Genomic DNA, 13,424 nt, shown 5'->3' with positions numbered 1-13,424 from the left:
CCGCATTTTATTTAAATTTTTATTTAATATCATCGACTGCCGATATTTTTATTACCGTATTTATATCGATAAATAATATTGTATTTGTAACAACATAAAAAGTAAATATAATCAGCTGTTAAAAGTAAACAGTCTTAATAATTGCAAAGTGCAATTCTCTCTAAATTAATTGTTAGAAACACAAAATACCAAATATGTAGTCATTATACGCATTTAAAAATTTATTTGTTTAATACAAAATATATACTTGTACATATATTTGCTATAGTATTATATACATTCTTATTATAGTATCTCAAATATTAGAAATAATAATTACAAATTATAATTAGTAGTTTATAATATGATATTTCGAAATTGTACAAATAGCCTGCTACTAGCGGGTGTTATTCTTTTAGAGAGGTACATGAGGACGTGCAGCTTCTGTTGTTGTGTTCAGTAAATTAGGAATTGAACTGCTTGCATTGTTAGAAGTTGAAGTTCCATTTTGATAAGTGTCTATAAAATCAATTAATTTAAAATTTATAGCAGCGGCATTTAAATTATTAGTGTCATTTTATATAATTTACCTTCAATTAGAATGTGATTACGCTCCTGTCGTTTTGTTATCGCATACATTGTACCATAAAATATTAATGGCAACGTCCCAACGATACAGCTAACAACAGCAAATAATAAAATATTAAATTCACGATGACAGCAACCCAGATCTTTAGACCATTCTTCTCTTGTCCGATTCATCTGTGGACAAATATAATTTTCATATGGAGTATAGCGAGGCAAATTTTGTTGCAAATAATTAAGGCAAAGTCTTACCGAGTCTTGCATGTCATAACAAACTCGTCCTTTGTTATTTTTATCCAAATCAAGATAAAATCCGTTCAAGTCCATGTATTGGGATAAGCACGACGCACATTCTCTATTTTTGTGGTTTGTTATACAATCATCAAAAGCAGTTCGCTTTAAATCGAACACGTATGAATTATTACTGGTAAAGCAATCTGTAAATTATTAAAGAAACATAAAATAACAGTAACATAATAGTTAACTCTATGCTAACCATCACAGAACGCTTTCCTCCATATACCGACGAGTATTGATTGTGTTGTTGAAACTATATTTATACGATCTTTATCAAAAAATTTATCTGTACAATTCTGCTCCTGACGCAAGGTGATGTAAGCCACATGCATCTCAGTAAATGGCTCCTCACATCCCACACAAAGGCTCACTGGCACCGAATGTAGTGTAGAACACTGCACAAATTCACTCTGTTTTTGGGCTAACTCTCGTAAATATTTTTGGCATATCTGAAAATAGCTCAAATTAAATAAAATAATTGCGTCGGAAAAAATTCACTATGAAAAGTGAGAATATCGGAAACACCTACATTTTCCGCCAATCCGCGAGATATATCCGTTAAGAATAAAATTATTATTGCTGAAACACTTGGACAATACATTTTGATATGCAATTTTTTATATCATAGTTCAAAATATTTATTCTTTTGTATTTACATTATATTGAACACAGCAATAATAACAAAGAACTTGTTTTATTGTAGTCACAGCTGACATCAACAAACATTTGTAGCGATGCATTAAACAGTGTTGCATGATATTTCGGAAGTAAATATATTGATCTATATATTTTAACAAATTATTTAATATTAAACATTTTTAAAATGTTTAAAGCATATTTTCTTAAGATACAAAGGTATAATTTAAATATATAAAAGAATAAAATATAAATATATAACTCGTAGAAATCGAAAATCTTTAACTAATTTTGTCATTTCGTACACTCTGTACTATTTCTAGGTTTCCATTCTGCAGTGTTGCATATTTTCGGTCTGTCGTTCATAAATCCAATTCGATATGCATTTTTAACTATTGCCATTGCAAAATACGACGCCGAAAGAAACGTATGTCAGTGGAGTTGTTCGGTGAATAATTTCTTGGATAAAGATGTGCAAATAAAGTAAGCTGAAGTAAAAGATATATATAGTGTGATATGATGCTTGCAACGCAAAGTTTTAATTGAAAAGTGAGTGTAAATAACCTTTTATAAGGTATAAAGAAGTTGCGAATATTTAAATATTTTGTACAATTGGCATATTTGCCCGCTAGTATCTCTAGTTGAATTGCTGCCTCCTGCGTTCGTATATGTGTGAATTTGTATGTGTTACTTTACGATAGAAGCCGGAAAAGTATGTAAAGTAATTATAAATAAACAAAAATATAAGAAAAGTGCAGTGCTAATAAATGGAAAAGTGTCTAATTCTATTATAATGGATCAATTTATAAATTATTTGTGAAACAAAATAATTTTTTACGGTAGCTCATACAACAGAATTCAGACGAGCCCGCCACTCCTTCACAGGAAAATTTTTCAATTGTCTGCAATCGCTGCTCTGCAAAATTTTGACTCGGCAGTAAATGTAGGAATAATATACATACATATATGTAGATGTTCCCACTGGAGCATAAGACTAGCTGCTGGAGCCGAGCTAGTGTTTTAGTGCATGTGTTTCATGAGCCTGTAAATAAGGAAGCCGAATAGCAAACAGCAGTAGCTACCACGGCCAGTTTAGGGAGTTATTTGTCTGCAAATAATCAAACGGAATATTTTTGCAGCGGCTGCAAAGGAATAAAAGTAAATACAGAGAAAATCTATGTTTAAAAAGTGTGCAAAGGAAAATGTGTAGTGAGCTAAGATCCTTAAATGTACAAGATAAAATTATTTTATAATAATAAACGGTGAATTGTGCAAAAAATTATACAATTGTATACAGTTTGCTACAACTACATTGCTAACTGTAAGTACAGAATGTTGAGATATCGCTATTTTGTTAACCAATATCTATTTTGCCACGCCTGTGATAAACCCCTACTTAGTATTATGAATGAAATATAATAAGTATATTTCTCCTCCTTCATACCCCTTACAACTAAGTTTTTGCAGTAGTATATACCTAATTGTTTACATATAGCATATAGTATAATTATATTTTTTTTTTACAATTTGCTACACCAGTTTGTTATGCTAGTGGCGGTATTTTAGATTTGCTGTTTTGTTGATTTTTTTGTACATACTTATATGTATGTATGTAATGTAGATGCATACATATATAAGATAAGGATGTTTTTACACTCAAAGAGTATATTGGCAGCAGCTTCGTAGCAGCTTTTCCGAATGACAAAATTTTATGCGCAAACTCTGTTTATGGTGTCTTTCAACGCTGCACATCTTTCCTGTATACAGTTGCAATGTATTTACTACTGAATTAGTAAATACAAATGTTTGTGAGTTTATAAATGCTTTCCAATTTAAAAACAAAATTGATATTAGTTTTCATTGGTGATAACATTTTTGAAGTGGCTGTTAAATTTAACTTAAAATATAAATTTCTTTTGAAATTATAAAAAAAAGTGGTGATGCATAAAATTCTTAAATATTATACAAATATTTTAAACATTCTTTAGTGATAAGAGATATGAAGTATTACCATAAACATATGTATGTAGTATGTTTGTGTTTATATAAACAAATATTGTAATTAATTGCAATGTGGTCCAATATCAAAACCATTACACGTACTTTAAATCTTAGAATGTTTTGTAATTACTTTACACTTATGGCTAAACGTCATTACAGTGAAGGAACAAATCTATTGTTAATTTCTGCGAATCATAAAAGGTATTTGCAACCAGTTTAAAACTCCAAACACTTTATGGATAAATATTGTGTTCAATGCCTTACAATAGTTATTATTGTGATTATTGCAAAGCTTTTTTTCTAACCACAATTGCTGCACCGCTATTAATGAAAGTAACCAAGCAACCAGCTGCAGCAGTTTGACGGAATAGCATCAGAAGTGGCATAACTGAAGGCCACACTACATAGTTGGGAAGTGGCTGCAATGTTTGCTATAAAAATGCAGTTTCAGATTACCAGCAGCCCGTAGCAGGGCACTTGCATTCGTACTTTGACTGCTAAATAACTTTTTAACGCTTGTAAGACCGCAAATGTATAAAAATGTTTGCATTTGTGCAAGTGTGAGTTTTGTTGTAGATATGAAATCTACGTCTTTGCCGCCTTGCGACAAGTCACAGCCATTGAGTCAGTTGGCCAGTTAGTCATGGGCTCGTCAGCCAGCTGTAGTCAGTCGGGCGAACAGCTTGTGCCGTGCACTATCGCTATAAGTATATGTAAGTTTATATACGAAGTGAATATGTGCGCCGATTTATTCTCGATTATGTATTTGCTATTCGAATTTTGTTTTCATTCGTTGACTCTTGTCTGCCTGCCTGCCTGCAAGCATGTCAATTCTCCAACTTGTATGCCCACAAGTGTACATATGTGATATATGCAGTGGCTGTCTGTCTGCGCTGCTGCTGCAAACCAGTCAGTCACCGCGGCCCACTTGTATGGGCATGTGCAGAATTCAGGAGCAGTGCTACATGGAGCATGCATGTACTCGTACGCAATTGCAGCCCCCCTTTTATTGGTTTCGCGTTATTACTCGTTCTCCCTTTTTATTATGCATAGCTGCATATGCGTGTGTAAATATTTTTCAAAGCTTGCATGTGTTTTGGAAAGTATGTGACGTTGTCAGTTTGTTTTTATTTTTATTTTTATTGTAATTGTAGTACTGTTATTCTTGTTGAAAGTTTGAACATATGTTTTTCCTTAGATGAAGCAATGCTCTTAACTTTGAAATAATGAATTTGTAGACGAAATTGATTTTATTATAACTTGAACAGGATATATTATATTTGTTACGTAGTTTGTAACACCCAGGTTCGTTATAGACATGACCGTCTGTCCGTCTGTTTATACGTGAAACTATTTTTTTGCACACTTCCTTTTCTCTTCTAAAGGCTACCCATTTAACGGAATCGAATCACTATAAGATATAGCTATCATACAAACTGATCGATCAATATCATGTCCTTGTATGGATATATTTTACCTTGGCTAGATATCTTTACGAAATTTGGCATGGAGGTCGCAATACAATCTCTGAACAATTTGTTCATATCGGACCCTTATATCATATACATACATATGTACATATCTAACATCCAAACTGAACTTTCAGAACTAACTTCCTTTATAAAAGTTTTACTATTTGTGAAGGCTAATTTAGCTTCGGTGCAACCGAAATTCTCTAGTTTGAAGCTCAACTGTCATTAAATGATTCATTAGCAATAAAGCTTTTTATAATTTTTTTATTCAAATTTAAAATAAGCAACTCAATTGCATCTTAAAACACCATCTTTTATGACAAACCATAAAATTCGTAATTTCAACGAAACAGTTAGCCACTTGAGTGCTTCGAATAAACAACAACCGATCGACATCGTCTCTGCGCCGCGACAATGTTCGGTTTGTTGTTAAGTCGCCGCCGCCAATCGTCAGTGTTTGGGCAAAAGTAAAACCCACACACAGCTGTTGGGGAAATCAGGTTTTCGCCTGCCAAGTCAGCCCAGTCAGTCAGTCTTTGCCATAATACCTATTAGTTTGTTGTTCTTGTTTCTTTATTTTTATTTGGCTTTGCGCGCTTTGTTTTTTTCCACACAATTATCACAAACATTCTTGTTGTTGTATTTTAGGTTTTCAATCATATACATACGTCTGTATGTATGCATGTTTGTGTTCGGTTTCCAAAACACTTGTGTTACCGTTTGCCAAGTGTTCGTGTCGCTTGTGCAAGCTGCGCTTTGCTGATGCTGTGCGCCCAAGGCGGCTTTATTTGTTGCGATTTTTTGCTCGAACACAAAAAATTTGCATCACGCGATCAGTTGCGTGTGTGTGACAGCGGCAATACGGGGAAATAAAAAAATGTTCGATAACTGCGATATACAAAATTACACCAATTTTTTTGTTTTTATTACTTTTTTTCATGTGCTCAGCAAAGACATGGAGTAGGTTGAAGTTATGTTAAAAAAAACTCGATATGATTGATAAGTATCGATGATGCATGCATTAATTTTATTTTTAACTCAAACGGATTGTTTTATGAAGCTCGCTTCTTTCAGTAATTTTGAAATAAGCTCCGCTTTCAGAGTGCCTAATTTGCTTCGATCCAATCAAAATCATGAATTGTTTTGTAAAATTAACTTTTTGCTGTCACAGCTCGCTACTTGTTATTACGGAAGTTGGGTTATTATCTATTTGACTGTTCAAGAGGTCTTTACGCATTCGTATGTTATATAGTTTAAAGCAATTTAAATAATCTTCTCTGGACGAAATATTCAGAATTCTACAGCTACAATAACAACAGCAACAGGTATATGCTTATATTAGCTCTAAAGTAGCCTATTTCAAAGAAGTTAAAAAAGTTTGCATTAAAATACTTGATTTTTTCGTCAGTCCGGGTCAAATTTGACCAGATGGTATATCACTTTTTAATTATTTGCTCATTATAAAGGGCCACTTTAGTGTGCGGAAATCTTGGTTAATGTCTTAATAACTGGTAAATACTAGGTACTATAACTCTTCTACTTATTCTAATAAAAAAAGAAAGACCAAACTCTACAAGTCACTCATCCAAAAAAATGTTTATAAAAATAAAATCCAAAATACTTAATATATGTTTATATATAACAATTCGAATCCAAATTTTTATTTGAATAAATTATAAAAACTTTAAATAGTTTTAACCGATAAATCCTCATAATTTTATTGCTCTACACCCTGCTCTCTTAGCCGGCTCATTACAAGTAAGCATCAAGTCACACATCCCACATTATATTTACCAAATATAAGTTCATATGTATGTATAAAGATTTATCATCTTTATAGCCGCTGCATCATCAAAGCCTAGTAGCGCGTCATTTAATTACTTTGGGATTACCCCACGAGTGCAATTCTGCAATGTTTTCACAGCCTCAACAGCTACCGAAAATAAAACGGTGCCCATGGCGCTTGGATTACACAATGCTTTCTAAAATTAAATTACTTAGGCTTATGTAGGTACAGACATCTATATATGCATAGGTGTGAATGTCCCTTGCTTTGGCATTAGCGGCACACTTATGGGGAGCGTGTGCTCATCTATGTATATAATGTATGTATGTAATATGTTGAAAGTCGCCTGTCATTCACGCTGATATTAACCTTTATAAAATTACAATTATCTTAATAGCTTACTCGTTTGCTTAATTACTTAAAATAATTTCTTGTTTTTTCTATTAAATGATGACTGTTTATTTTATAGAATTTTTCAAATATTTTTGAATAAAGTCTTTATAGACTTTTTTTCTAGTTGCCTCTAACTGAACTAATTTTTTTTGTATGAGAATAGATAGAAGAGTTATAGTACCTGGTATTTACCAGTTATTAAAGCATTAACCAACATTTTTGCACAATAAGGTGTCTCTTTATAATGAACAAGTAAATTAAAACGTTATATACCATCTGATCAAATTTGACCCGGACTGGCGAAAAATTTCAAGTATTTATTACAAATATGTTTTATCTCCTTCGAAATACGCTCCTTTAGAGCCAATACAAGCATATACCTGTTGCTGTTGTTGTTGTAGTGCCAAGTTAACAATCCTTGGCTGCATAAAAATCCGGGACAGTTCTGGTTACTTAGACCCAACTGTCGTGGGAACGTCCAAGCACTTGTTTTCAGTGTTTTCAGCGAGTAGCGTCATAGGGAGCTGAATCTGCTGAATATAGTTGCCGAGCGATAACTCTTCTTTCTTGTTGGGCCAAAAAGTCTGTCGCAATGATTCTAGAATGTAACGGTGCATTATCGTGACAAAAGTTCGGTCATTTACGACGAATTCCTTCATTTAGGCAAATTCAAAACGGCCAAGTGTATTCCTCGTGGATCGTTTGACCCTGCGGAACGAATTCATGGTGAAGCACACCACGGGTATGAAAGAAGTTACCACCTTAACTTTGGCAAGGTTTTTTCGATTTCGGCTCATTTTTGGTGCGCCATTCTCTAGATTATTGAACAGTTTCGGCATCATATGTAGGCACCCTCGTCTAGTCACCACCTCTTCTCAACGTCGCTTTTTGCAAAATATTCAGTTCTTTTGGTATGAATCTAGCTTATACCTAAAATGTGAACCAAAATATTAACCAATATTTTAACCAAAATGTGCTGACACGATCCGTTAGAGATGCTGAGATCTCCTGATATCTCTCTGATGCCAACAAGACGATTTTCAAGCATTTTTTCTATGTTATCATCGACATTAAAAAGGTTGTATCAATCTAGGAACTAATTTCTTATCGAGTCGGTTTTCGCGCGCATTTCAAATGAACCACTTCTGTTCAAATTTAATCAGATGATGTAATACTTCAAGCTTTCAATTTTTATCCTAAAATCCTTATACTCCAAAAATATTACGTTAATAACGGCATTGTCAATGTCAATACTTTCAAATTCGATTATTTTATTTCTCCTTTTACTATTATTTTCCTTACCCTCCCCCAATCTGTCATTTCGATACAAACTCTGCCACAGTTTCGGCATGTCAACCTCCATCCTGTGCGCATCCTTCCTACATCCGTTTTATTGAACAATTACATTTGCTCTCTGTTCACTCTTCGCTGTGCTCCGGTGTTCACAGGTGTATACGTGTATATATGTACATGTTCCTGAACTGAATGGTGCATCGCAAATGTGCACGGAAGCATTTTGACTAAACGCATCAAAAGTTACCCACGGCACGAAACACGACATGACATGACAATGCCAGTCGGTTAGCAAATTCAATATCCTCACAATGACGTTCACTCAATGCGAAGTGATTGAAGCGCGCATTATTCTCTGTACGCTCGGAAATCGATTATTGTTCTTTGAGCGTTAGGATACACGACATTTTCAGGAAGTAAAGTTTGACATTTCAGTGAAGGTTTGAAATCACGAGTTTATCGTTACTTTCAATGAATTCTCTACAGATTTGACAAGTCAAATGTTTTACTGATGTCGCAAAAGAAACCATTTTTATTTTTTTTAAGAATTGCTTAGACAAGAAAACTGAATGACTATAGTTTTTGCGCAATCTGGAATAGCATTTTTAAAATATTTTTTCTTACAACTTCAAAACCGCTTCTGTATTAGTTCTGTTCATCAGATTTGGGTTTGTTTTAACCGACTTGTAGAAAACTCTGTTAGAAAGTTTAACTATGAAGGGAAACTGCACGAAAGATCCACTGAAAGTCGGTTCCCACGGCAGTCCGTTCTACTTAACTCTTAAAAATTAGATCAGTAATATATTTCTGCCGGTACAACAACAAAATCTGGTACGTTTCAAATGGTCCATCCGTTGAGTGCATTTTTCGATAACTAATTCGACTGGTAACAGTTTGGCTCCAAGGCCTGAATCGAAGCGGGATTGTCCGCATAGACTTTAGACTTTACATATTCCCACAGGAAAAAGTCTAACGGTGTGATATCACATGATCTTGGTGGCCAATCGACCGGCCCAAAACGTGAAATTATCTGCTCACCGAAGTGTTCTCTCAATAAATCCATTGATTGATGCGATGTGTGGAAAGTGGCGCCGTCTTGTTGAAACCAAATATCATCGACATCACGAGCTGCAATTTAAGGCATCTGATAGTCGGTTATCATGGCACGGTAACGGATGGCTTTGTTTTCACCGGCATTATTTTTTAAGAAATATGGACCGATGACTCACCGGCCCACAAATCACACCAAACCGTTATTTTTTTTTTTTGAAATGGCAGCTCAGATTGATCTTCGTCTCAAATGCGGCTATTTTGCTTGTTTACATACCGATTGATCCAGAAGTGATGCTCATCGCTGAACTAAATTTGACTTGAAAACGTTGGATCCTTGAAACTTTTCAAGAGTCCATAGAGCGAAGCGATGTCGCTTGGGAAGGTCAAGCGGCCTTAGTTCTTGCATAATCTGTACGCTTTCTCGTTGTAAAATTTGCCAAGTCGCTCCATACGTCAGTCCGAGTTGCTGGGAACGGCGCCGAATAGACTCTTCTCGGTCTTCAGGTACACTCCTAGCTACGGCTGCTAGATTTCCTTCACTGAAAAAGGCACTTCTACTTCTATCACCCGTTATATATTGTATAAACGATCACCGTTACTAGCTGAGTAGACTTAGCCATGCCCGTCTATCTGTCTGTCTGTAGTGACACGAGAGTTTCAGTTTTTGAGATATCAAACTGAAATTTTGCTCAGATCTTTTTCTCCTCAAGAAGTTGGTCATTTGTCGAAACCGTAATTGGACCAGTATATTACGAGTATGTTGCTGCCATCCGAGGTGTGACCGATAAACATAAAGTCTTTGTATGGAAACCTTTTAATTTGTGAATATCTTCGGTGCAGCCGAAGTTAACTTTTTTTCTTGCTTTCATTTTAGTATGCTTTGTTTTTCCCGCCTTTACGCACACATACACCCCGCGCCATACATATAAAATATCCGTTGGTATACTGAAATATTCCTTATGCCGTTGCCGGCCGCTATGTCCTTTGCACTGAGTTCGACATGCGCGCCTGGCATTTGCCATATTAGACGCAGCCTACTCACACACACGCATATATGTATATTACGAATATACATGCAACCGCTCCTGCAGGAACATTCACATCGTGTCGTGAGTCCTTTGAGGAATTTTTGCTGCATTTTCTGCACTTTGCTTTATTATTATTTTCTTGCCCTTGACGTAGCGGTTGGATTCCTCAGAGCGCTGCCAAAAGCAGTGAACGCAACGGCTTTTGTTTGGTTTTACTTTTTTCAACTCGCTTTTTGTTTTGTTTTACATTCGTGCTCTGTCAAATTGCAAGCAGGATGCTTAGAAAGCCGCCTGCTGCTTGTGTGTGTCCTGCAAGAGGTTAAACAGCAACGACAAACGCTGAAGTTGACTGCGAATTTCTAAGTTGGCCGTCGCTTTGCTTTATGCCAACTTATCTGCATTCCTGGTCGGACCGAACTGTGTGCAAGGCGCAAGAAGCGGCGGAGAATAGAGTGAAAAAAACACATAAAGGAATAATGCGAAGCAGCCAAATGGAAGCAGCAAAAACTATGCGTCGCCCGGAGTTGAGGAGTCGTTGCTTTGGATCGATATTTAAACGACAGCGCTCAGACGTGGCTACGTGCCTTACGCGCAACCGATTTTTAACACCTTTCCGCCATTGTTACGGTACTTACTGCATGCGGCCATTGTGTTTTAGTTGCATTATGCATAAGGCTTTTAAGGATATCCATGCACAAGCCATGCACAAATGCACTTCGCTATATGAAATGTTTATATGCGTCTGTGGAAGCGAAATTGTATGGACTTTTTTTCCTTTAAATGCGTCAGTGACTTCTTTGTTGGCATGAGTATCTAAAAACTGTTGAGAGCGGTTTGCAGTTTTCAGCATTTACTGAATCCTAATAATGTACGAAGTGGGTTCGATATATACGGTCGTTTGGTTCAGCAATAACGGTCGGTGATTCGATTCTTGAAACCGAAATGATAGTGATATCAAAGATCGTGTGTATACAGTATGCAGGAACTTTTTTTCTTCGATGGTAACCGTCTGAAATTGGTTAAGTAAGTTTAAATTTAGTCGCTAGTCAATTTTTGATTTACCGCGCACTTGAGCTCCAAAAACAGAGGATACCGTGACGAAAGTCCCCGATCTTATATTGGCAGACCGCTGTTGAGTTACCTCGGACCACAAGCTCGGTAGTGAGACCGCTTCACAGCAATGTTTGACCTTACCTAAGCGCATTCCGGCTCGTGACTTCTCTTTCACTGCGGCAAATTAGTCGATTTTAGGCTACGAACTGCTGCCCCATCACACGGGTTCTTTAGATTTGTCCTCGTGGAACTTATTTTTATTATCCATCTGAGCGTACTTTCAAGACCAACATATTTTTCATGCGGGTCAAAGAAGTTGGAGCTTCAATGATATCGGACCGCCTTCGTGAATATTACTCCTAAATGATTTTAGGATGTGTGCTGTCTTCGGTGAACCTTCACTTCACGTTACATTTGATGGCTTTAAAGTCTCTGAAACTGTCGGACGCGACTGCGGGCTTTGTGCAGCTTCGTTCTGGATACTTTAACAGGTTAAAGTCCTATTTATCGAGAATCTGACACCGACTTATCAAACATACGTCCAGCGTGCTACGAGTTCACGCATGATAGTAACCACCTCTTTGCATGTTCAGCTAACCCTACACATATCTGACAGCTCTTTCGCCATGGTCCAACCCGGCCGAAACAGCAGGTTTTCTGGGACTTCCGTTGGATGGCCTCTATGATCGTATTTGAACCTCACCATCCTAACGGGGAATTGATAACCGTTACAATGACAACTCTGGCTGCAAACCTGTGCCGCTTTCGCGATACCAGAATTGTCCAACATTTTTTCCTGTGAAGAGCTGCTACTTCGGCGATCTAACTCTGTTTGGATCAGTAAGTTTTTGGTTATCTTGGCGACTATACAGGCAAACTCGGGCTTTTCACTATCTTATATAATAGTAAAACTATTTCCGAACTCTAAATCCATTGCTCAAAGCTCTTTAGAATTCCGCAGATCTGCTGTACCCATCTAATGATTACCTTTATTATATTTACCCACCTCTTCTTCAATTCCTCTTCGTTAAAGAAACAAAGTTTTGCAGCAAACTTAGCAGTTTAACATCAAATTCTCAATTGTTCTTAACGCCCGTTGCCAGTGTTTGCCGTGTCTTTGCTCCTTGTCTGCGCACACTTCAACCACCGGCCAAGCACCTCGTCGGCTACCGCATACCAAAACTTTCGCGCAACTACTGCAGGTATGTATGTGTTTGTCTTCGAAACTTTTTACTTAAATATGTTTGCAAAGGTGCCACTAGGAGCACCGTCTTTGATTCACGGTCTCCACGCACTCTTATGGCTCTGGCTTTGCTTTTTGCACACCTCACTTGCTTTTGTGGCATTGCATCCTGCTGGCCTAGGCCGCCTCTGAAGTCTAATATTACTTCATAGTTTATTTACCTTTCGTAACTTCTAAGGCTTTTTACTTCTCGGGTTTTTTTCCGCCGCTTTTCTATCTCAGCTGTCTTCCATTTCTGCGCTTTCACACGCACACACCTGGCGTTTAAACTTGAAAAGGGAATTTTTTTCCCGCTTTTTTTTTCTCATTTTACATTTGCATTTCATCACATCACCAGCCAAGGTTTGCACATCCACCCAACTGTGTGGGTCTTCTATTTTTCTTTTTCCTTTCTTCACTCGTTTAACAATCTCATTTGCCTGGTTCCTGGTTGTTGGTGTTGAAATTTTGACGTAATGTGCCAACGATTTGCTTAAATCCTCTAAGAATTTGCATAAAGAGTTTTCTGCATTTTCAGCTAGTTATTTCCAATTCTTGCAACTCCACCCTTCTCTCTCTTCCCGCTCTGCTCCAGCGAAATTATGGGATTTGAATTTTGCCTTGTC

The 13,424-nt window shown here is 36.5% G+C and overlaps 2 protein-coding genes across 10 annotated transcripts in view; one reads left to right on the top strand and one right to left on the bottom strand.

The window, feature by feature from the left end:
* Positions 1-197: 197 nt before the first annotated feature.
* LOC105227974 (osteopetrosis-associated transmembrane protein 1) lies at positions 198-1,573 on the bottom strand. Its single transcript, XM_011207560.3, has 5 exons — positions 1,391-1,573; positions 1,061-1,310; positions 817-1,001; positions 570-741; positions 198-498 (listed from the first exon to the last, which is right to left on the bottom strand). Exons 1-5 carry the CDS (start codon positions 1,460-1,462, stop codon positions 395-397), a joined length of 783 nt encoding a protein of 260 aa, XP_011205862.1. The 5' UTR covers positions 1,463-1,573; the 3' UTR covers positions 198-394.
* A 320-nt stretch (positions 1,574-1,893) lies between these two features.
* Positions 1,894-13,424, top strand: part of LOC105227973 (uncharacterized) — a 193,251-nt gene continuing 181,720 nt past the window's right edge. For 8 of the 9 annotated variants that reach the window (XM_019990920.3, XM_011207554.4, XM_049458909.1 and 5 more), the window contains exon 1: positions 1,895-2,818. The gene's annotated coding sequence lies outside the window, so the exon portion shown is untranslated. Of the gene's footprint in view, positions 2,819-13,424 lie in introns of all 9 variants that reach the window. The other variant, XM_049458906.1, reaches the window with a different exon arrangement.

This window comes from Bactrocera dorsalis, chromosome 5 (genome assembly GCF_023373825.1).
Source record: "Bactrocera dorsalis isolate Fly_Bdor chromosome 5, ASM2337382v1, whole genome shotgun sequence".
NCBI lineage: Eukaryota > Metazoa > Arthropoda > Insecta > Diptera > Tephritidae > Bactrocera > Bactrocera dorsalis.
The sequence above is the reverse complement of the archived record's forward strand: the minus strand, read 5'-3'. Positions and strand labels throughout refer to the sequence as shown.